Genomic DNA, 25,307 nt, shown 5'->3' on the forward strand with positions numbered 1-25,307 from the left:
CCCCTGCTCATATACCACTCGACCCTGGCACTATAGCTACTCTCCCCTGGCCCTATAGCCACTCTCCCCTAGCCCTATAGCCACTCTACCCTGGCCCTATAGCCACTTTACCCTGGCCCTATAACCCCTTGACCCCAGTATCTCAGTCCTTACTCTGGACTCTGCTCCTCCCCTCCCCCACACATCCCTATCCCAGCACGCCCACATCACCTCATTCAGCACACCCACCCACCCACTCACCCCACCGACCATTCCCGTCCACCCCATCCTCTCCACCCACACCACCGACCCATCCCACAAAACCCACGCGCTCACTAACCCACTCACCCACGAGCGGACTCACCCACTCACCAATCCCAGGTCCAACTACTCATTCACCCACTCAATCGCCCCATCTCACACCAACTCACCCAACCACTCAAGCACTCACCAACCCACTCACCCACTCACTCAACAATTTATCCACCCACTCAAACACAAACCCACTCACCCACTCAACCACCCACCCACTCACTCACCCCATCTCACACCCACTGACCCACCCACTCGCTCACCCACTCACACACCCACTCAACCACCCACCAACTCACACACACTCACACACCTACTCACCCACCCATTCAACCACCCACTCACCCAATCACCCACTAACTCAACCACCCACCCATTCACACACACTAACACACCTACTCATCCACCCACTCACACACACTCACTTACCCACTTATCTACCGACTCGCATATCCACTCAATCACCTATTCACTCACCCACCCGCTAGTTCACTCATTTACCCACTCATTTACCAGCTGTACCTCCTTCTCACCCACTCACTCAGTCACCCGCAATACATCACTTTAACCCATTGAGAGTCAGCTGTGTTCAATGTGACGTGAGCACTCGTGACGAGCGATCGCCTTGGCGACACGGGGTATGGGCCCCCAGGAGGGGGTGGGCCCCCTCCTGGGGGCCCACCCTCTAGGTATAGGATGAATCACATCGGCCTGCAATCTCTCACGCGTTCTTTCATGCTCATCCTCAGGTATGCAGACATGTTACTTTTCCGGTTCATCATCTGACTGAGCAACTTGCGAAATCTTCCACGCGGAGAGAGAGAGAGTCTATGTGCGCAGCCGCTTGCTTGTCCACTCTCAGCTATTGACTCAAAGGGTAGTACAGGAACCCATAGAGTCACACAACGAGCCGTATACTCACATAGACACCCATAGACTTATCACACAGACACCCATCGACTCATCACACATACACCCACAGACTCAGAAACCCATAGAGTCACCACACAGAGACCCATAGACTCATCACAGAGACCTATTGACACCTCCTCATCCTGCCGTGGTTAGCAGAGCCGGTTTCTTCAGTGAGGTGAGTGAAGCTGTGATTGACTACTCCAGGCGCTATGTTTTTTTATTATTATTCATATACAAGCATTAACATACTATTATAATTATTGTTGTTTTGGACGTATATTGAACTTATTTCGCACTGTAGGTCGCCAACCGTGCTAATCGGAGGAGCTGTAATGCCTTTCGGATTGCGAAATACCAATCGCTGCGATGCACGCAGCACTGAATATATTCACAGTCTCTATGTGCCTTTATGGGCCTCTGTGTGGTGTGAGTCTACGGGTATCTGTGTGGTGAGTCTTTGAGTATCTGTGTGCTGTCAGTCTATGGGTCGTTGTATGATGAGTCTACGGGTATCTGTGTGGTGAGTCTTTGGGTCTCTGTGGGGTGAGTTTATGGGTCTCTTTGCTTTGAGTCTGTAAAGTTATTTGCGTGCCTACCCGTAATATTGAAAGAATGCGTGGTGCATCATAGGTCAGGCGTATATTGTACAGTGTGGAATGCGAACTAGCAAGACATTTGATACTTTTTTATCTTATCGATCACACATATGCTGCTCTTAAAAGAACAAAGATCCCCCTATAGCCTCTAACCAGCTGTAGGGGCAATTGCTGTTACCAACGAATAGCAGCACCTATGACACACAAAGATCCCCACGTATAGCTAACAGGTTGTAGAGGCAAGTGCTGTTGCCCCTACATCCTGGGGGCGGGTGGCCAGCACCATACCTCCTTTGTCTCCCTAGTGAGGATATTTATTTAATACACATCGGCCCAATCAGGTTACTCATTTGAGGCTGAGTCGACCTAGTGGAGGCCCAGCACCGGTACAAGTAATCGCTGCCTTGACTGGTGGTGTTGCTGGTGACCGTCATCGGGAATTGAACTCAGGTAGATATCGGGTTCGTAGTGCAGCACGTTAGCTGCTGCGCCACAGCTCCCCACACACACACTCTCTCACTCACCCACTCACCCACCCACTCATCCACCCACTTACCAATTCACTCACCCTTCCACCCACTCAGCCATTCACTTACCCACCCATCCGCTCACTCAATCACCCACTCAATCACCCACCCGCCCACTCGCACTACCTACAAGTCTGACGTTTCGGGCGGTGGCTCAAACTCGTTACAATGGAGCTAATGCGAGCGTTGTCATCGCTTCTCTTCACAGATCTCGCCATGGCATTCGCGAGGCTGTACCAATCAAGGCTGAACCTTGGCCAAACCTTGCAGACCCTAGCTCTACTCTTGTCTTGTAAGTTTAAGACGACAAAAATCTATTGAAAAATAATTGCACGATGCGATAAAAATGTTTTCAAAACGTGTTTACGGTAATGACAAGGATTAATACGTCGGATTTCCCTCCATCCACTTTTATTTCTGTTCTGTCTGTATTTTACCAGGTACCGCCCACCGAGCTGTGTGACTTTTTCAGAAGCGACCTGGCGGTCAAAAAGTATAGCTCATCTACGTGGTATATCATCACCATGTGGACATTTAATGGAGTCAATTACTCGAAATGGGTGACGATTCTAAGTGAAGAGAAACGAGCTGCTTAACTCAGTTGGCCTTACACCTGGTAGAATACAAAATAGTTTTAGTTTTTAAGTATTTTTTTATAGAAAATAATATTCTATTTCAAACCGTACACCCATTTCAAACATTTAAAACATCCTGCCTCAGCAGCTTTTCCGCTAATTTTTCTCCTGATGATGATTGCTTGTGTTGCGATCGAAACGTAGTTTTTTTTTTCTTTTAACCTATCTACGTGACTTTACCGAAAGACCCAAGAATACGTATAGTATTAAAAGATAAATTACTGAAACAAACGCAGCATAGTGAAGAAACGTAATTTTTTTGATATTCTAAGAGTACTGGAGGTCAATATAATGTAAAATTTATTTATTTCAGTGTGTTTATTTTTTACTCTATTTTTAGCTTTCTGTGTAATAAAGTCGTAAACAAATCCGAAGTTCGTTGTAACGAAAATTGATTTGTAGAATATACTACCCATATCGAGGTATTGCTGCACTTAATTATTTATTGTCATTTTTATTATACGGGATTATTGCATTCATAGCTCGGGTTCAGCAGTTATATCCGTGGGACCATTTTTTGGCAGTATCGCACATTATCAAATGCTTTCGTTATTATCAATGCATTTTTGATGATAAACCATCATCACACGAACTATGGTCATCCTCGCAGCTAGTGGCTATTGGCTATCGATCGAACGCAGATGGTCACCGCATCTTCGCACGCTTTCAGATGCGCTTCTTTGGCCATCTGGAACGCTCTTCCTTCCGATAACTAGATTTGCAAACCCATTTCTTCGGAACTGCTATTTTGTCCTTAGTTTGTTGGCCTTCCCTGCACCTCTGATTAGCACGGTTGGCTACGTATGGTGGAAAAAAATGTCAACATACATATGTTTGTTTGCATTGTCCTTGTACCGTTCGCCTTTTGGAATTGTTCCCTGGTTTAACACTGGTGCAGAGACAAGACCATTAAGGAGGAGGCTGTAGCTGTGGTATAGGCCAATCAGTTTTAAGGAGAATGTGTAACGATATTATAAAAACGTGTTTGTTTGCATTGTCCTTGTACTGCTCGCCCTTTGGCGTTGTTCTCTGGACTATAATTGCTGAGGCAAGGAGGCTGTAGCTCTGGTGTAGGCCAATCATTTCCAAGGGGCACTGCGTACATTACCATCACATCAGTGTTTGTTTGCATTGTCCTTGTGCTGTTCTCCAACCCCCTCCTCCTCCCCCTCCTTCCCACCAACTCTGGCTGGCCGTGCCAGGCGCGGTGCTCTGCAAGGTGGGAGCTGCTGCTAAGCTTGCTGTGGAGGGCCCACCGGGTGTGGTGGTGGTGCAAGCCGGGGCTACGGCCACGCTCGGATGCTCCTTCCCCTGCGGCACCGTTGGGGTGCAGAGCACCGTGGTGGAGTGGGATATGGTTGAGAGAGGGGACAAGGTAAGAGGAGACTTGTGAGAGACTCGCAGACCTATATAAAAACGCGTAGAGATGCATAGAGATGCATAGACTCTCTCTATACCATATTCTTTGGGGTTTTTCGGTGAAGTCACGTAGGTAAAATAAAATAAATGAAAACAACTGAATAAAATCACGACGTTTCAGAGGCAATACAAGCCTCCGTCTTCAGGTGGAACAGTCACAGCAAAATAGCTGTATCTTTTGAGGAAGGTTAGCGTCTCGATGAGCTGTGACTTCTTGTCTCGTCTGTTAAAAGCTCTAACAGATAGGTGAAATTCCCCTAGAATTAATGCCCTCTGCGGGGAGGAATTTCACCTATATGTTAGAGCTTTTAACAGACGAGACAAGAAGTCACAGCTCATCGAGACACTAACCTTCCTCAAAAGATACAGCTATTTTGCTGTGACTGTTCCACCTGAAGACGGAGTCTTGTGTTGCCTCCGAAACGTCGTGATTTTATTTAGTTGTTTTCATTTATTTTATTTTACCTACGTGACTTTACCGAAAAAAACCAAAGAGTATGAATCCTTGCAGTCACGAAAGCTTCAAATCTATAACTCTCTATACCAACTAAACTAAACTTTTATTTTACCAGGTAATTCCCACTTAGCTATGTAGCATTTTTCAGAAGCGACCTCGTAATAATAATGTTAGTATTTGATAAGTACGTATGATACTGGCAAAAAATGGTCCCTCAAATATAACTCCTCGACCCTAACTAAGAATGCAATAATCCCGTATAATAAAAAAAAATCAAACAATCATTAAGTACAGCAATACCTCGATATGCATTGGATATTCTATAAATTAAGTTTCATGATAACGAACTTTGGATTTTTTTACTATTATTTAATACAGAAAGCTAAAAATAAAGTAAAGCAATAAACACACTGCAATTAATTAATTAATAATACGTTATATTGATCTCCGGTACTCTATAAATATCTGTACAATTATGTTTCTTCACTGTGCTGCACTTGTTGAAGTAATTTCTCTTTTACTAATAGTTTTTTTCAAAAGCGACCAGGCTTTCACAAATGATAGCTCAACGAAATGGCTTATCACGTGGAAATATATAGCAGCCAACTAGTCTAAAGGCACGATGTTCATGCTAAATGTGGAAAGGAAAACCCAGAGAACCCGGAGAAAAATCCACGTGACCACGGCGAGAGAGAAACACAAACTCCAAATATACAGGCATCGTGAGTGTCGAAATCAAATCCACGACTTCCTTTAAAACAGGCGAGGTAGTTTACATCTCCTAGTCACCGTGGAGACCCAAAACATCTCTCAACCACGTCCTGCTGGCCCAGATCCTCACAATCGATGGTGTCCCCAAAGCTTTTCTATCTATAAATATCTATGTGTCTGTATCTCCACGCCTCTATCTCTCTCTCGCTACGTGTCTCCATGGATCTCTCTCTGTCTCTCTACGCATCTCTATGGATATCTCTCTACATGTCTCTATGGGTCTGTGTGTGTGTGTCTCGACGTATCTTTCTATCTTCCTCTCTCATTACGTGTCTCTTTGGGTCTCTCTCTCTCAACATGTCTCTACGCGTCTATCATTCTAACTCTCACTACGTGTCTCTATGGGGTTCTCTCTCTCTCTCTATGCATCTGCACGTGTCTCTATCCCTCTCTCTCACTACTTTTCTCTTTGGGTCTCTCTCTCTCAACATGTCTCTACGCGTCTATCATTCTAACTCTCACTACGTGTCTCTATGGGGTTCTCTCTCTCTCTCTCTATGCATCTGCACGTGTCTCTATCCCTCTCTCTCACTACATGTCTCTATGGGTCTCTCTCTACCTGTCTCGACGTGTATGTCTATCTCTACGTGTCTCTAATGGGTCTCTCTCTCTCTCGTTGTGTCCCCACGCTTCCCTATGCATCTCTCTCTAGCTCTCTTTCTCTCCGTGTCTCTACGTATCTTCAGATATCTCTCTCTCCGTCTCTCTTCTTCGAACGCTGGGGGGCCGGAAAAGCCCTCTGTACCAGCGTGAACGACACCCTCATCTTCACCTTCTAAAGTGCTCGCTCGTCGGCGTGGCGTTTTATCGTGGTTGTGTTATTTGTTTCTGGTGACTGTATTTCGTATTGGGATCACCTCGAGTGCTGTTGCTATTGGCGGCAATAAACGTTGTTTTAAAAGTCAAAAGTCTCTCTATTTCACTCTATATCTACGTGTCTCTATGTATCTCTACGTGCCCACCATGCTTCTCTACACGTCTATATATCTATCTCTATATATATAAACACTTCTTCACCTCTTTCCGGCCGGCCCAGATCCTCATGATGGACGGCGTCCCCTGGCCCATGATCCCGCGAGCTGCATGGATCGGAGACTTCTCGACCTGCAACGCCTCCATCTCCTTGTCTGATGTGCGCGAGTCCGACTCCGGGACCTACTGCTGCAGCGTCCTGCTACTCAACATGTACTACGAAGGAGAGGCCTACGTGACCCTCAGGGTCCTGAGTCCATCTTCCGGTGAGTCAGTGAGTGAGTGAGGAGTCACCAGTAGTTGCTTTATATATAACTTTAGCCAAAGGGACACCCTTGGCGACCACTGTCATGGGTGCCTGTGCTGCACTAGGAGAGAGCAGGAGGAGGATGTGACTCTCAGGGTTTAGAGTAGGTCACGGGATGAGTGAGAAGTTACCAGTATATGTTTTATTTAACCTAGGGGACCCCTGGAGCATCAATGTCTCGGGTTTCGAGACTGTCCAACTACTCGCTTACAGAGCCACCTGCAGATCTGCTAACCGACATACTATTGAGTTTTGCAGACAGTTCTATGTTCTGTACGTGAATGAGTCGGCTCGTGACCCCCGTGCTCTGTGGCACGCCGTGGAGGGTCTGCTGCACTCAAACCACCCATCAACAAGTCAACACAGTCTGTGCACAGGACTTGTGATTATGAGACCTCCTTTGCCAGAAACAAGATATAGGAATAGGTTTTACCCTTTTAACTGGCACAAAAACTGACACCTTTATTCAAGGCATCATGTTTGCAATGACCACAACACAAGCAGTCAAAATGCAAACAAAAAAGACAACTCTGATAATAATATGCACTGTCCTTGAATTTGATTGGTCCACACCCGAGACAGCTTTTTTAGAGCCTAGTCTCCATTGGTGTTGGACCAGAAGACGCCAAAAGGCGTACAACTCAAAAACAGCGCACTATCAGAGTATTGAGGGCTCGGGGTGAGCATTAACATTATGAGACCTCCTTTGCCAGAAACAAGATATAGGAATAGGTTTTACCCTTTTAACTGGCACAAAAACTGACACCTTTATTCAAGGCATCATGTTTGCAATGACCACAACACAAGCAGTCAAAATGCAAACAAAAAAAGACAACTCTGATAATAATATGCACTGTCCTTGAATTTGATTGATCCACACCCGAGACAGCTTTTCTTAGAGCCTAGTCTCCATTGGTGTTGGACCAGAAGACGCCAAAAGGCGTACAACTCAAAAACAGCGCACTATCAGAGTATTGACGGCTCGGGGTGAGCATTAACATTATGAGACCTCCTTTGCCAGAAACAAGATATAGGAATAGGTTTTACCCTTTTAACTGGCACAAAAAAACTGACACCTTTATTCAAGGCATCATGTTTGCAATGACCACAACACAAGCAGTCAAAATGCAAACAAAAAAGACAACTCTGATAATAATATGCACTGCACCAATCAAATTCAAAGACAGTGCATATTATTATCAGAGTTGTCTTTTTTGTTTGCATTTTGACTGCTTGTGTTGTGGTCATTGCAAACATGATGCCTTGAATAAAGGTGTCAGTTTTTGTGCCAGTTAAAAGGGTAAAACCTATTCCTAGGACTTGTGATGTTCTCCGCTAATAAAATGCTGACGATCAAGACGGCAGTATCTAACATCTCCCATATAGCCTTTAACAAGTGCTGTAAGCGAGCACCTATGAAGGCCGGCATGGCACACGAGGGGTGGGTGGTCAGCACCATGTCCTGCCGCCTTTGTTTCCGTAGTAACGAAGTTTAATTATCACACCACGTACTCATTTGACGCTAAATCGACCTAGGGGAGGCCCACAACTGGTTCAGATAATTGTTACTGTTGTTGGTGGCCATGAGTGAGAATCAAACTTGTGTCGCCGAGTTCGTAGCGCAGTGCACAAACCGCTACACGACCACACCAATCAACATACACACATATATACACAATGTCAGCTGTCCCTGTGTGGCAAGAGCATTAGGAGGAGATGGGGATCCCGTTTGTATTTTGTTCATGCAGTGACTTCTAAGATGGACAGCCCTATGGCCTCGCCCTCAGCCTCTGAGAGGGTCGGAGTCATTGCTGCCATCATGCTGATCGTGGCGATTGCCGTTCTCCTGGCGAGCTGTGTCGCTGTTAAAAAACGGTGAGTCACACACTGCCCATAGAGTCGGTACTGACGATAAACTCAACACTGCCTCCCATTATATTATATTTAGGATTTATAAAGCACCGTTCGCCAAAGCACTTGAAAATGCTTACCGACTATAGTACAAAATGGCAAAGGGATAGGAATGGGGTAGTGACTAGGGTGGAAGGAGCAAAGGTGGAGGCTGTGGCTGGGGAGGGGTTAGGGGCGCTAGGTTGTGCTGGTTAGGGTGGCGGAAGAGGAAAATAAAAGGCAAGAGAAAGGAGATAGGAACTGAGGGCAATGCGAAAAGAAGAGAGCCAGGGGGAGAGTTGGATGTGGAGGAGTTTTTTTCCAGTGTAAGGAAGCAAGCAGAGAGAAGGAGCGAAAGAGAGATCGGCCACAGGGTGGAGGAGGGACCGCAAGAAGATAGGCAGCTTGTGACCGGAGCAGGTGTGATGGGACATATAAGGAAATGAGAGAAGATAGGTAAGAGGGGCAAGGGCGTCGGCAAGGAGACCGACCAGGAACGAGTCTCAATAATCCAGACGAGTGAAAACTAAGGGAGTGCACAAGAAGTTTCGCAACAGTGATAGTGATGAGGGGGCACATTTTTCTGATCTTGAAAGGATGGAAGTGGCATGGAAGTGATATTGGCGATGTGGGAAGTGAAGGCAAATGAGAAATCAAAGGTGATGCCAATAATTTGTACAGAAGCGAAGGAAGTGAGACTGAGCCGGGGGAAAGATATGGAAGGGGGGAAGAGGAGGAGAGCGGGAGGCGGGGAAGTAGAGCACAGTGGTTTTAGAATGGTTAAGGGAAAGGAAATGTTGTGTCATCCATGCTTGGATGGCCATTAGGCAGGATGAGATATGGTCGGAAAGGTCGGGTGTAAGAGCCTGAAAGGAAAATAAGATTTGAGTGTCGTTGGCAAATAGGTAATGAGAGAGATTGAAAGAAGAAAGGATGGGCTCGAGGGGGGACGTGGAAAGGGAGAATAGGTGAGGACCAAGTCCATAACCCTGGGGGATGGCAACCGTGGCGGGGGTGGGGGAGGAAGAACCACGGTTAAAATAGACAGTGGATGAACGGTAAGTGAGCTAAGAGCGGAACCAATGAAGTGGGGCACCAGAGATACCGAGGTTAGACAGAGTGGATAAGAGGATGGAGTGATCAAGGGTGTTGAAAGCCGCAGACAGGTCGAGCGAAATCATGGCAGATGAAAGGTCTGAGTGACGTGAGTTAGCCAAGTTGATGTGCACGGGGAGGAGAGCAGTTTCGGTGGAATGGAGTGGACGGAAATCAGACTGCTGGAGGGGATAGAGAAGAGGTGTAGGATTGAGTCGGATGTGAACGACAAATTCGAGGAGTTTGGAGAAGTAGGAAAGCAACGAAATATGGTGATCAGTGTGCAGGGATGGACTCAACACTGCCCATAGACTCAACACTGCCCCCCATAGACTCAAGACTATCCCCCATAGACTCAACAATGCACTATAAACTAAACAGAGTCAATAGATTTCGATTTAAAGCTTTCGTGACTGCAATGATTCATCTTCTTTGGTTCTTTCGGTAAAGTCACGCGCTGTGAGATTTGTGTCGTGTTTTACTGCGAGTCCACCAAAAATTGTGTCTACCAGACAGTCTCGCCCCCTTCACCTGATGAAGGCCGCTTGTGTTGTGGCCGAAACGTCGTGAGAATATTATTGTGTTATTTTATTTTATCAATTTATTATTTTATTCTCATTCTACGTGACTTTACCGAAAGAACCAAAGAAGAAGAGTCAATAGACACAACACTGCCCAAAGGCACAACAGTGCCACTCATAGACTCAACACCGCACCACAGAATCAACACTGCCCATGGACTCAAGAATGCCCATAGAAACAACACTCCCTATAGAACCAACACTGCACAAAGTCAGTGATGCCCGTGTGGATGCTCGTTGATGCTTATGGATGCTTGTGGATGTCTGTGGATGCTTGTGAATGTTTTCTGTCTGTCAATGTCTGTGGATGTCTGTGGATGCTTGTGGAATATTTTGGATGTCTGTGGATGCTTGTGGATGTTTGTGGATGCTTGTGGATGTCTGTGGATGCTTGTGGATGTCTGTGGATGCTTGTGGATGTCTGTGGATGCTTGTGGATGTTTGTTGATCTCTGCTCTCTCATTGTGACCGCTGCTACTCTGTGCTCTGCTCGCGATATGTGCAGGAGGAGATCAAGAATGAAGAGAGTGGAGGGAGATGAAGAGAAGCAAACGAATAAGTACATTCCACATTAGCCAGGATTTGTCCAACAGTCAGGGCAAATCGGGTTGTTATACAGGGTGACAGATTCGATTAGACCTGAGTTTGTTCAAACAGAAAATAATAATTGTTACTTTGGTGTCCTTGTTGGGTATGGAAGTTAAGTAACATCATAATTGAGCAGTCGTGCACAGTATTAGCGTGGCATGCGCACCGTCATAACACAGAACTCACGCGCTATTATAACGTGGATCGCACATGGTAATGATGCGGTTTCCAAGCAGTCGATGACAAACTACTGTATTGCGCTGCGTGGCTGAGCGGTACAGTGATACAGTGCACAGAGTGATGCAGTAACGCAATGGAGGCGTGCCTTCAATTATTTGTCACGACATGTCACTGTTATTTATGGCGAAATAGTGTTTTTGCTTATAATGCGTTTAAACTCAACGCAGTTTAAAATATTCAGGAACGCACCTACTCCTAGCGTGGTGCACGAGGAGTCGCTGGACTCACGTTTAACCGAAGCATCTGCTTTGTTTGTTTCAGACAGAAGGAACATCTCAATCCCTCCATCGAGACAGGTACAGGCATCCGACTTACAAACATCCACACTTACGAACATCCACCTGGCTGACGAACATCTGCACTTAATCACGTCCACAATTGCGAATGGAGCGCCATAAGACGTTATTATTCTTAACCATCTGACTTTCGCTCATAACTTACGAGCCGAACTGTGGAATAAATTTTGTTTGGCTGAGTGATTCTCCGCTCGATGTAACAAGTCCCTGGGACTCATTATGCCCCTTCCAGGACTTAAAGTACCTGAAAATAAAACATATTTTCTTTTTACGTGACTTTATTTTACATGTTATTTATTAATATTACATTTATTTATATTAACATCATGTGGAGTTTTATAGCAGTAGCCAAATCCTCTAAATGCATGTTGATTCTAAATGTGGTGGCAAAAAACAGAGGACCCGGATACAAATCCACACTACGACCACGGGGGGAGAGAGAACACGCAGACTCAAATTGGTGTCAGAAACGGAACCCCATTGCAAGACGAGCATCGCTTCTATTCTGTGGGATGATTATATTATGAATGAACAAATTATTTTATTTTTTCATTACAGACAAGGATTTGCCTTGTAGCCTTTGACAGGGATGTTGGGGCAAGTGTTGTTCGCGAACAACCGAGTAAGAGGACAGGGGAGTAGAGTAAGATTATGAAATTTATTTTAACACTGACAATAAAACAGTTTAATTCAATGTTCTTTAAGTTAACATTTTACTTATTATTTTCGTTATTATTTATGTCCCTTTGTCTTCGTATTCCTGGGTGATAGTGTAAAGGTTATGCACCCTCCATTAGAGGTTTTATTTGGGTTAGATCGCGTAAATATACGTGTCGTTAAAACCCGCCACCACCCGACACAGCCAACTCGTAAGGGTTGTCACGTAAACAGATCATGCAAATTCGTCACTAGTCCAGCACACCGGTATGTAGGCGAGCCATGCCACAACATTTACAATCTGATTACGACGTTTCGCCAGTAATTACAACTAGCTTCATCAGGCGACAGCCAGATTTATTTGTTCCTTATATAGAGGCGTAAATGTGGTGACCACACTTCTGCGCTCTTGTGCAAAGTGTGGAGGGGGGGGGGTTACTGAGTCAACGTACATTATGAATGTGCATTATGCGAGCCCTTTGATCTTGCTCTTCCTGTCCATTGTGTGTATTAAAATAACCGTACCAACGGTAATCCCTCTTGAAGTATGGTGGCCTATATAGGCATGCATTTAAACAATGCATTATTTTATTATTTGCGTCCACACAGCACTAAGTACGTAGCTATCTAACCCCAAAATCCTATATTATGGATATTGGTTGCAAAAGCCTACTTGTTAATAGAAAAAAATCCTAAAATATTTTCAAAAGATAATTCATGCATACGTGCAAAATGTTAATAATGAAAATCAGCTTCAACATTCGTTAACATAAATATAATATCCTGTAGTAACGTTCTGTGTCCTGACTTTTCAGCCACCCTGTATAATAATAACCCTGTGTCCTGACTTTTGTGCCACCGTGTATAACGACAACGCTATGCGTCCTGACTGTTGTGCCACCCCTCTCTCTCTCTCTCTTCCTCCTGGTTGTCCTTAGCAGAATGACGAAGGGAAGAGCTTCTTTCAAAAATGCCACCAAGAAGAATGCTGGCTACCGTGATCTACAGAGCTGGGAATCAGTTCCTCTACAGATCTCATTTCTCTTTCTGTCTCTCTCTCTCTGCATGCAGATCTGTGGTGGCAGTGAGATGTTATCTCCCTCGCATGTTATGCAGGAGGTCGTGGGTTCACTCCCGATCCTGACGATGCCTGTTGTATATTTTGTAGTCCGCATGTTTTCTCTCTCTCTTTCTCCCCATGGTCATTGCATGGATTATTTCCGGGCCCTCCGTTTTTTATGTCGAACTGAACTTCTTTTGAACCATACGCAGCCTACCGTGCTTATTGGAGGTGCATCAACATGAGAATCAACATGAGTTTAGAGTATTTAGTGTGCCTTACCTAGTATATAATTTTTTTATATATTTTACGTGGCTAGGTTGCCATGCAATTCTTGCCAGCCGACAGACAAACTTCCACAATTACATAAAAAAATGTAACTTAATAGCAGTAATTATTTTGTAAAATTACAGTCACACTTCAAAGTCAGTGGTTGTAATCAAAGGGTGATTTGGAGTGAAGACAGAGAGCCAGAATGAAGATGCCAAGACACGAGACTAGGTGATTCCAAACACATTGGGGTTAGCTACATTAAATGCTTGTGTCAAATCTGGGGAACTGTTAACAGATGATCAGACACACTTCACGGCTCTTTCAGGATTTCCCAACGGAAAAAGCATGTCAGACAAATAGCCAAAGAGATCTCCTGAATGCCAAACATATCTATTATTTCGTCTTCAATATCGTATTTATTTATTTATTCATGACAATGACATCCGTACGTTGAACTTATTTCTCACCACACGTAGCTAGCCATGCTTATAGACTGGTGACAAGGGGCCTGGAATACAAATCAGACCACCCTGCATCTCTGTGTAAACCATGTGGTTATTCTCGTTATTCATGGTGCAAACATTCACACGAATGTGTTTGGGAGGGCATGATAACCGCATTAGAAACCGCGTGGGCAATGCTGGTTCATGATTAGCTCAGGATTGATGGGCCGTACTTTAGGCCCCAAAGACAAAGATCCCACTTATAGCCTTTACAGACTGTAGGGGCCAGTGCTATTATTAGCACATATGAAGGCCGGCACTGCACATGAGGGGGTGGCCGGCACTGCCATGAGGGGGTGGCCAGCACCACCACCATATACTCATTTGAGACCCAAGTCGACCTAGGAGTCAAGTCCAGAACTGATTCAGATAATCGGCACTGGTGTTGACCGTCAGGGGAAATCCAACTCAGATCTCTGCTGGGGTTTGTAGCGCTGCGCGCTAACCACTGCGCCAACGCTTTCCCCACATTTTGGACACCACCGTTCCTCAGTGGGTCCCGTTCACCGCTAAATCTCGGAACGCAGGCAGCGTTTCAGCTTCAATGTTATTGAGAGAGGCATAGTAGCGCCGTCGTTTTTAAAGACGTTACTTACCGCAGAGAACCACGCTCTACGATAGCTGGCGCCAAACTATGCCACACATCTGCCCGCATGGCCTTGTGGGAGGATCGATACTGATAGTTACTTTAGTTATTTTATTTGTTAAAAGGTTAACATTAATCTTTAGCCATCCTTAATTATAGAATAACACTTGCTTTACTTTCTATAATATATGGAAGAACCTGGTGAACTTAAAACAATATTTCTAGATTTGAAGCTTTCGTGACTGCAAGGATTCACTCTTTGTTTTTTTTGCGGTAAAGTCACGTAGGTACAATAAAAAAAATGAAAACTAAATTATATCACGACGTTTCGGAGGCAACACAAGCTTCCGTCTTCAGGTGGAAACCGTCACAGCAAAATTGCTGTATCAAGTTAAGAGAGCTCTAAGATACCCGAGATTATATACAGTTTAAGGGGGGGGAGGAACCAGGAAGGGCCGTGGGGGGGGCTAAGTTAAGCCGCCTTTTGTTATGCTGCAGGGGGAGAGGGGGACGGAAAGGCGATGGCGAGCGGTGATCAAAGACGAGCGCAGCCAACTGGAAGAAATGGAAATGGCTGTACAATTATAAGGCAGCTAAAGTTTGACTTGGTTGATGACATATTTCCAATGATTGCTCAATTTAAAACCATCCTCTCGGTTGAAGTTGTGTCTATGTTTGTATATCAGGATGGCTTCATGGACAAATCTATGGTAGTATCCGGGAGGTTTGCTGAGTATTTTGGTATCGGAGAAAACAATATCATGAAAACCCGCTGTGTTTAAACAGTGATCAGCTACGACCGAATAATTTGTTCTGCCGTGTTTCAAATCTGATTTGTGCTCGCAAATTCGGTCAGAAATATGTCGTTTCGTCTCCCCGATATAGCAGTCACCGCAGGTACAACTCAATTTGATCTATGGTGTTATGGTTGTTAATCTGATCTCTAAAACAGCTGCTTCTCCTGTGAAGTCGGTTAAACTAAAAATTGATCATGTATCCACTTTTATTCTGAGAGAGTATTGCAGTGCTTTGTTACTACTCGGGGTTCTGACGAAGAACTTGGGCCGACTACTGCTGGTCCAGAATTTTGCTGCCAGGATGCTCACGCAAACCTCATCCCGTAAGCACATTGCCACCCTTATAATAAAATATCTGCATTGGCCTCCAATTACATTTCAGATACAAAGGTCTTAAACAGCCTTGCACATTTTTTTTTTACATTCAACAACTGATTACCTGCACGTACCGTCACGAATTCTCCAATCCGCTGATTTATCATCTGCACCTGGGGTGACCGAGCCTTTGCATGCGTTGTGCCAAGACCACGGAATGACCTCCCACACCAGTGGTTAGAGAGGCGAGCCCACTTGCCCATTTGCGTCTTCTCTTAAAACTCATCTGTTTTGCTTGGCCTACACTTCCCATGTATGACCAGTGGACTACGGACTTATATGTCGACTTCGTTCATGGCGCACTGAGATCCCTTGATGAATTGTGCCTAATAAATGTTAATTATCATTATTGATAATTGCAGGTGCAGATTGTCAAAGTTGGCCGCCATTATTGAGGCCTATATACATAGTAGAGCCAGTCTTGCTCTATAATGTGTTGTGTTATGTATTGTTATTTAAAATTGTAGAATCTATATGATATATTCGTAATGTGCAGTTTTGAACAGATGAAAAGTTTATTTATAATTGCCATATGAGCTAAGAAGCTCTTGAATCGAGTTTCATCAACAATGTAGGTGATAACTATGATGGCAGCAATATTTTAAATCATAGTACTGGTATAGTATTGCATATTATAGTTAGTATGAGCATAGTAATATGAATAGTGGTGAGGAAAACCGTATTAGAGCCTGTCTCCAGTTTAGGACAGTCTGACAGTCTATGATGTTTATACAATGCATGGATCAATTGAGCTGGATTTACGACGCATCTTCCAAAACGATTCCGAACGCATTTGATCAGTCTGCTTCCCGATGTGACTTTGGAAGGAAAAAACCACATGGGCAAGTGATGATTCTACTGTCTATGGGAACATCGGGTCCGATTAACAAGGACCCGATTTACTACCACGGGGTTTATATGAATGCATTGCAGAGTCGTAAAAGTGGGGACCACCTGTATTATACATGGTAATTAGGATGAATATCACATTACACATTCTAGTATGTGCAATATATGTGTTAATGTTAACAGGCACGTTTTCATGGATGCAAAGCCAAGTGGAGCACTGGAGATCCGTTGGTGTACCGTTCAAATAAAGAGGTGCCATGTTTTGAATGCTCATTGTGCGGGTTGCTCCTTTCCAAACCGTCTCGCTTCCCCTCCAACAATGGTGGCAAAAATCGACAAACCCTCCTACTGAGCCTGGCAGTCCACTTTTACCCACCGGACGAACTGCCATCGTCCAGTCAAACCCCGGTTTTACATTGGTGGGATGGGTTCCTGAAAGGTGCAAGACGAATATTGAAAGGACAGAAATGAGAGCAATGTCTTTTTCTTGTTCGCACCCACCCCCCCTCGAGAGCTACTCGAAGACAACGGAGGGTCACGGTGATGCCTCGTTAATCCTAGACCTATGCAACGTTCCATGAAACTACAAAAATACCCTGATCGACACTAGTATAGGGCAGTAGACTTTAACACAAATCGCTATCACTATGCTCACTCCACTGCTAACTGCTTCGGCTTCGCTATCACCATGCTCCAACTCTCTTCTAAACTCTGTTTCTGAACTCCACGTCTTCACCGCACAGCTCCCAACTCCAATCTCCCCTTCTCTCTCTGTCTCCACCCAATGTATCCCTATTCTCATTATCACTAATTAATTGGTCCGCGTGCCTCCGCACACCTCGTGTCTTCAAGCACCTGCCTTTTTTCAGACACCTCAATGCCTCCTCGGCCCCAACAACAGCACCAACCAATCACAGCCCTTCTGGCTTAATTGGCCCAACCGTTACCGCATCACCCCAGCCTCTTCACCTGGCTGTCCTAACACGACCCCACTGTTTACGGCGTCTCCTCAGGCTAACCCCAGATAAACCCCACACTGTCCGTGTGATCAACACAATCGCGCAGTTTCCCCAGCACACCTTCCTACTCCACATCATCCCCCCCCCCCCGTGATAAAAAAAAATCTAGCCGTACCGGCTACAATGATATTTTGAACCTGGGGGAGTGGAGTACCGCGGACATAACAATGAACAACACAACTTTGTACAAGAACCCCGACACGCAAAGTCAATGGAAGGTCCGTCCTCGGGAGCGAGTTCCAGCTGCCGGCCCATTTCCCCTACACGGAACACCGTGGGGCAAGGGCGGGCCTCGCTCCTCCGTTAAGTGAGGGCCGCTCCTGGTCATCAACACACCCCCGTCCCTGTCCCAGCGACCATCCGCTGGCGGGACTGTCCATCGTCCATGCTCGGGCCAGACAGCATTTCGAAGTTGCGGCCAGCAATCCTGCCCGAACCCCCTCATCGAGTCAATAGGGATGGTCCTGCAGGCACACGGGGGGCAGATTTCTGAGGCGCGTACACATGCGACCTCCTCACAGGCTCGGACACATCCAATACAGGCTGCTCTGGGATGGGAGATGACGCATCATCCGGCAATACAAACTTCTTAAGGCGCAACGGGTGAACATACCATGTCCGATGACCAAATCAAATTCGTATACTTTGATCTCGGAGAACCTCAACAATCTCAACGGGCCCCTGCCAGGCCCGATGGAACTTTAGGGACGTTCCCACCGGTACCATGGGGCAATGTAACCACGCTTTATCCCCAACACACCACGGCTCTCGAGGCCGCTGCGTTCCATGCAACCGTTCATTGGTGGCTTGTCGTCGCGCCGTGTTACTCAACGCGGCCTCCCGGGCCTATCTCAGACGGTCCAATGACACCTGCATAGGAGCAGGCACCGTCGATGACTTCCCTTGTTTCTGTAGACACCCAATTTAACAATGGTCGGCGCTTCCAGTTCGCGCCCATACATCAAATAAAATGGTGAGTACCCCGTCGAGGCATGCAGGGTCAGTCTTTAAGCGGCCAGCGTCGCCGCAACATGCAGGTCTCAATCATCCTGTGCAGTATTAACCTGGTGGCAAAGTATAGACGTCAGCGCCCTATGCAAGCGCTTGACCATCCCGTCAGTTTGCGGGTGGTATGGGGATGTTCGAATCTTTTTGGTCCCCAATGAATCACACACCTCCTTAAATCAATCGTGACGAAAAATTTCTGCCCTGATCAGTGAGCAAATGCTCCGGGGCACCCTTATCCAAAACATAACCTTGCAAGAAAGCCTCGGCGATTGACGCCGTGGATTGGTCCACCAGTGGCCATGCCATAGGCCAGTGAGTAAGGTACTCCACCCCGACGAGCAGATACCTATGCCCCCGGGGGGTGACAGAAAACGGACCCAACATATCTTGGGCAACAATTTCGTTGAAACCTGTATCGATTGCAACGGTACACGATAGGGTCGTGCCGGCACCTTCCTCCGCGCACATTCATGGCATGCTTTTACATATCGCTGAACATCGTTATACATTCCCGGCCAATAAAAATCCTTTCCCAAATTCAACGCGGTCTTCTTCTCCCCCAAATGCATCAACTTGTCATGCGTATCACTAATGAGTTTCCCGCGCAACACAATCGGAACAATGAAAAACTTATGTGCTTCAACATCCCAGCAAACGAGGAGACCAGTGATAAGTTTTAGAAAGGGGCGATATTCCGATCCCCTTTAGCGAGAGGCACGCAGCCTCATCCTGGTCAGGGAGGAGTCATCCACCTGCAATCATTTCCAATGACCCAACGTCAACCCCAGCAAACCCGATTCTACCGCAGGAATCGCTTCTGGCCTAATTGAATCCGCTGCAACGAACATTGACGGAACGTCCTGCAGTGGCGGACCGCAACGCAGTGAGCCCTCCGCACACCGACACGAGTCAGTTGGTTGCAGCAGTCTTGACAAGGCGTCAGCGTTAACATGACGCATCCCCTTCCAATGCTGGATCATGAAAGAGTACTCCTGGAGGGTCTCGAGCCAACGGGCCATCTGTCCCGATGGCTGGTCAACTCGCAACGAGTACTGTAGTGCCGCGTGGTCAGTGCGGATCAAAAACTCAAAGCGCACGATTGCCAGCAACTCCCTGCGTGTTACACAATACTTCTGTTCAGCCGGAGACAACACCCGGCTGCCATATGCCACAACTTTTCAACACCGTCAACCCTTTGTGACAACACTGCGCCTATGCCCATATCACTGGCATCTGTGTCAAGAATAAAGGTTTTCTTAAAATCCGGGTATCCAAGCGGCGGTGCATCCGCCAACGCGGCCCGCAACGCTTCAAACGATCGTTGTTCCACATCTCCCCACTGAAATTTCACACCCTTGCTGGTGAGCGTGTGCAACGGCCTCGCAATCGTAGCAAAATCCTTAACAAATCGCCGGTAATATGACGCGAAGCCCACAAAGCTACGCACCTCCCCTACTGTTTTCGGTACCAGCCACGTTCGCATGCAACTCGTCTTCTCTGGATCAGGGGCCGCCCCAGACGCGCTAACAACGTGCCCCAAATATTTAACCGACGTCCTTAACAAATGGTACTTTTGGGGTTTAAATTTCAATCCAGCGCGCCACACTCTGCCAAAAACGGCACGCAACCATTGCAAATGCTCGTCAAAATCCTTACTGAAAACAATCACATCGTCCAGATATATTAAGCATGACTCCCACTGCAGTCCTGACAACACGAGCTCCATCAATCGTTGGAAGGTGGCCAGCGCGGAGTGGAGCCCCATCTGAAGTACATTGAATTGGAACAACCCTTGTGGCGTTCGAAAGCGGTTTTAGGTTTAGACTCTTCATCCAGGGGCAATTGCCAAAAGCCCAACAATAGATCGAGGGTCGAAAAAAATGTTCAACCCGGACAAGGCGTCTAGCGAATCATCAATACGTGGGAGCGGATACGCTTCCACTACAGAAACCTTGTTTAATTTCCGGTAGTCAACACAAAATCGTATGGCCCCATCGTGCTTTTTAATGAGTATAATAGGAGCTCCCCACGGACTGGACGATGGAGAAATGATCTCCTGTTCCAACATCTCATTAACGGCTCGCCGAATACAATCTTTCTCCAGCGGGCTTACACGATGGGTATTTAATCTGATTGGGGGTGCATTCCCAGTGTCAATGTGATGCCGCAACAGCGACGTTCGACCCACGTCATATTTGACTGAACTGAACACATCTTTAAATTCCACGAGCAACCCATGTAGATACGACCGTTGCACAGGCGTTAATTCTGGGTTTTGCATATAAAGATCTCATAACCAGTCCGGATCATCTTCATCCCCCAACAACATCTCATTCTGTCCCATTGCAAAACACACCTCCCCTTCTGGACCCGACGCTGCCGTTGCATGTGCTATCGTGGTCCCCTCCTGAATGACAACCGGTTCGTGTCCCGCATTTACAATTTGTACGAAAGGGTCGCAATTTGTCGGTACAATAGTCAAAGCCCCTACCAAGGTGGGCATCCGAGATACGGCATTTGAGGGCGTCAACAATATACCTTCTTGTTGCTCTTCGAACGGCAACTGTTTCTTAAAGCGCAGCGGCACCAGCATTTGAGTCGCAGGCGGAACGCGAACGGTGCGGCTCACCACGGCCTGCACCACAGCGTTCGCAACCGCGAACTTAGAAGGCGTCCCCAAAATTTCATACATTTCCCCGATGACAATTCCAAACACCCCTTTTCTATCGAAATTTTAAGCGGCATCCTTTGCAAAAAATCCGCGCCCAGCAAACACGGTACCGCCAAGGCCGTGGAAACCAAAACATTCCCCGTAACGCTCACTTCCCCAATTTGAATCGTCGCGACCATACAACCCATAATACCAAGGCTGCCACCGTTTGCTGCTATGCATGGCCCATCTACCGGTTCCAGGGTCCGGGGTGAAGTCGGCAGCGATCGAAAAGTTTGTAACAAAATAAGGGTCGCAGAAGCCCCTGTATCAACAATAACCCTGACCATTACTCCTTTAATACGTGCCATCACATCCGACGACCCCAGTGCGGCGCCCAACACATGATGCACCAACGCGCCCCACATGTCTCGACCTTACTCAACATATGAATTTGATTGGAACGGGTGAGATGACGCGGATGGGTGACGTGGAAAGAGCGGCCGTATATTGAATGTATCGCGACTCACCCGGAATCCTTGGTCCTGGAAAAATCTCCGGTCGTAGCTGGTTGGCGCCCTTGGAGGGCCGCCCCTGCGCCGCCAGCAGTCGCAGGCAAGATGTCCTCTCTGCCCGCACTTGTAGCACATTCGCGGTGTGCCACCTCCATACACCTCGGGACGACGCAGCACGCCCGCGGGTGGCACCCCGGCCGCCGCTGCAATCGGCGGCGCCTCGTTCACCGCCACCGCGCTCTCGGCCACGGCAGCGCTCATCAGCAGTGGCTGCACACCCACCACCGCTGGTTCATCTCGGAGGTCGAGGTTGACTTGGATGTTCCTGGCGATCTGCAGAGATGACATGTCGTCGTCATCGTTGCTGTCCGGGAGCGAAAGGACGATCCTTAGCTCCTTCGCCAACTGCAAAAGTTTCTCTTGCAGTAAGGAATCCAGGGCCTCTTGGTCCATCTGCCGGGTATGCCACTTGAGCGAGGGCCAACAAGGCGCTTCGGAACGCAAGAGGAAATTCCGTGGCCTCCCGCTTCCTTTGCTGAAATCTACATTTGGCGACCGACCGCGGCTCGTAGACCTTTCTCATTGCCGCAAGTGCCCCATCCAGTGTTGACCTGATGGCGGCAGGGAGCCCATTAAATGTCGCCAAAGAGTCATCGTCGAGGGCCGTCGGCAGTGCCCGCAGCGCGGCACTCTCAGTCCACTCCAGAGATTCATAAGCCGCACGGAATCGTCATGTAAACGCCGTCAAATCCCCAACTTTGGCCTCGAACTGCTGCACATGAAGTCGCCGTGCCATTCCCGACGGCTGCGCTTCCTCGTCGTCGGATTCCTCCAATCACTCCGATGCCATGGCAACCTCTGCTGATCGACTTGACACCGTTGGTTGTATGCGGTTCGATGTCATAAAGTGGTGGAGCTCCTCCATCAGCGTCGCCATCCTGGCCTCCTACTGGGCCATGAGGACTCTCCAATCCCCCGATGGTCCCAGGCCTTCGGCCCCGCTCGAACCGCCGTCTCGTTCTGTTGTTTCCCGGTCGACCAGACCCGCTGGGGGAGTATCGGCCACTTGGCCGGACACGGGCAGCACGTACTCATCGTTGCTGTCGTCGCACGAGTCCACCGGCACGTTCTTCCTCTTTTCCACCTTCTTTGACATCTCGGCGTGGTTCGTAGCTACTCTGACACCAAATGAAGTGGTTAAACTTTATACGAACAACTTTTGTCTTTCTTCAACCACTTCTTTATTTTCATTGTTAACACGTTCTCCACACTCCACTGTATCCTGGACACCCCGCTCGCTCGCCGTGCTTCGCCCATCTCGCTCACCACGTTGGTTCTCAGTATCACGTCGCTCTGCTCCGCCCACACGTCTTCAACTCTATTCCTACGCTCTCTCCACTGCTGGCTATCCTCCTCAGCTCCTCCGCTATACAGCGTCGTTGCACACAGCGAAACCCAATCTCACTTCTCTGTCTCCACACACCTCGTCTCCAGCTCCTCTATTACTATGCTCTCTCCACTGCTAACTGCTCCGTCTTGCTTCAGCTTCGTTATCACTATGCTCGCTCCACTGCTAACTGCTTCAGCTTCGCTATGACCATGCTCCAACTCTCTTCTAAACTCTGTTTCCGAACTCCACGTCTTCACCGCACAGCTCCTAATTCCAATCTCCCCTTCTCTCACTGTCTCCCCCCAATGTATCCCCATTCTCATTATCGCGAATTAATTGGTCTGTGTGCCTCCGCACGCCTCGCGTCTTCAACCACCTGCCTTTTTTCAGACACCTCAATGCCTCCTCGGCCCCAACAACAGCACCAACCAATCACAGCCCTTCTGGCTTAATTGGCCCGACCGTTACCTCATCACCCCAGCCTCTTCACCTGGCTGACCTAACACGACCCCACTGTTTACGGCGTCTCCTCAGGCTGACCACAGATAAACCCCACACTGTCCGTGTGATCAATACAATCGCGCAGTTTCCCCAGCACACCTTCCTACTCCACTACACAGGTAACAAACTGAGATTAGGAGCACTCCCTTTAAGATTGTGCTCCTAATCTCAGCTCGTTACCTGTATAAACGACACCTTGAGCCAGAAAACTCTGATTGAGAGGGGGTTAAATACTTATTTCCCTCATTAAAATGCAAATCAATTTATAACATTTTTGACATGCGTTTTTTTCTGGATTTTGTTGTTGTTATTCTGTCTCTTGCTGTTCATATAAACCTACCATTAAATTATAGACTGATCATTTCTTTGTCAGTGGGCAAACGCACAAAATCAGCAGGGGATCAAATAGTTTTTTCCCTCACTGTAGGTCAGGAGGGTTGGGAACCGCCAGGTGAGACGCTGCTCGCTGGGTGGTTTCGACTGCGGATCACGTAGTGTTTTCTTGCATTCGCGCCAGTAATAACCTCAAGCATAGAATACCAACGCTGCGTGATTTTTGGGGGTGTGGAGAGAGCGTGGGAGTGGCGTGGGTACGAGCATAAGTGTGACGATCGGCGCGCATTCACTGATAAACGATCGCGGACATTCGCGTGCAGGTGTGAACAACGGATTAACGCGCAAATCTTACCCTCGATTCGATTGTCGTTGGGCTTGTGCCGCGCTAACCGCGCGCGTTTGCGCAACGGATTAACGCGCGAGCTTTGTCATCAATAGCTCGCCTTGGTGCTGGGAATTAGCGCGCGAATATCCTCATCAACACGATCACCTGTACCCACGTGTTTGCGCTCGCCCATGCGCGTTTGCACTGAGGATTGACGCGCGAACATTACCTAGTAAATTGAGCGTGGTGGCGAGTGAGGCTGCGCAGTAACTTGTTACCTGTGCCAGCGCCCGCGCCGTAACTGCGCTAATTTTAGCGCGTGCACGTGGTGAGCGACGATAGACTCGCACGGGTACGCACGGGGTTATTCATACAGCTACTTTTAGCGCGTGCACGTGGTGAGCGACGGTAGACTCACACGTGTACGCACGGCGTTATTCATACAGATATTTTTAGCGCGTGCACGTGGTGGGCAATGTTGTATATATAGGTGTTATGAAAATTGATGAAAATAATGAAAATTAAATGAAATTTAAAATTTGCATAATTCATCCGAAATTATGTTAATTAGTGTAATTATGTGCATAATTATGCTGATTCGAGAGATAATCGTATTAATTTATGCGAGTGGGCGTGGTTAGGATAATGCAGGTCGTTATGGATTATCAGGTCGAGCCTCGGTGACTAGGATTGTGTTATGAATTGGAATGACGCAATTAATCGTATGCAGTGACGCAGGCGTTGTGAGCGTGAATGAGAGAGAGTCGATTCGACTCTGCTCTTTAATTCCGTATTATCGATAAGGACACGATTACTCTCGATTGAACATTACGAATTATGTGTGTTATGGATTATGTGTGGTGATAGTGTGCTTATGATAGGT

General features: G+C 47.1%; 1 protein-coding gene across 7 annotated transcripts; it reads left to right on the plus strand.

Annotated features, from left to right (window-relative positions):
- The first annotated feature begins 297 nt into the window (after nucleotides 1-297).
- Nucleotides 298-16,947, plus strand: LOC116938925 (uncharacterized). 7 transcript variants are annotated; one of them, XR_012934496.1, is made up of 9 exons: nucleotides 299-1,381; nucleotides 2,538-2,621; nucleotides 4,167-4,339; nucleotides 6,648-6,849; nucleotides 8,639-8,765; nucleotides 10,962-11,015; nucleotides 11,550-11,580; nucleotides 13,176-15,779; nucleotides 16,864-16,947. XR_012934496.1 is itself a non-coding variant. In XM_076060777.1 (8 exons), the coding sequence occupies exons 2-8, from the start codon at nucleotides 2,546-2,548 to the stop codon at nucleotides 13,236-13,238; spliced, it is 726 nt and encodes a 241-aa protein (XP_075916892.1). In that variant the 5' UTR covers nucleotides 298-1,040; nucleotides 2,538-2,545; the 3' UTR covers nucleotides 13,239-16,947. The 7 variants fall into 7 exon arrangements, 6 of the variants coding, with proteins under 6 accessions (XP_075916892.1, XP_032802546.1, XP_032802547.1 ...); XM_076060777.1 differs by having other exon boundaries at nucleotides 298-1,040; nucleotides 13,176-16,947; XM_032946655.2 differs by having other exon boundaries at nucleotides 13,176-16,947.
- Nucleotides 16,948-25,307: the final 8,360 nt, after the last annotated feature.

Source organism: Petromyzon marinus, chromosome 5 (assembly GCF_048934315.1).
Source record: "Petromyzon marinus isolate PM22_M1 ecotype Great Lakes invasive population chromosome 5, UKy_Petmar_22M1.pri1.0, whole genome shotgun sequence".
In the NCBI taxonomy this organism is placed as follows: Eukaryota; Metazoa; Chordata; class Hyperoartia; order Petromyzontiformes; family Petromyzontidae; genus Petromyzon; species Petromyzon marinus.

Excerpts from the sequence above, each read along its gene's own strand:
- LOC116938925 (XM_076060777.1), top strand. The coding sequence starts at position 2,546 with ATGGCATTCGCGAGGCTGTACCAATCAAGGCTGAACCTTGGCCAAACC. Across the intron at positions 2,622-4,166 it reads CCTAGCTCTACTCTTGTCTT|GCGCGGTGCTCTGCAAGGTG; the intron begins GTAAGTTTAAGA and ends TGGCCGTGCCAG. Across the intron at positions 6,850-8,638 it reads GGTCCTGAGTCCATCTTCCG|TGACTTCTAAGATGGACAGC; the intron begins GTGAGTCAGTGA and ends TTGTTCATGCAG.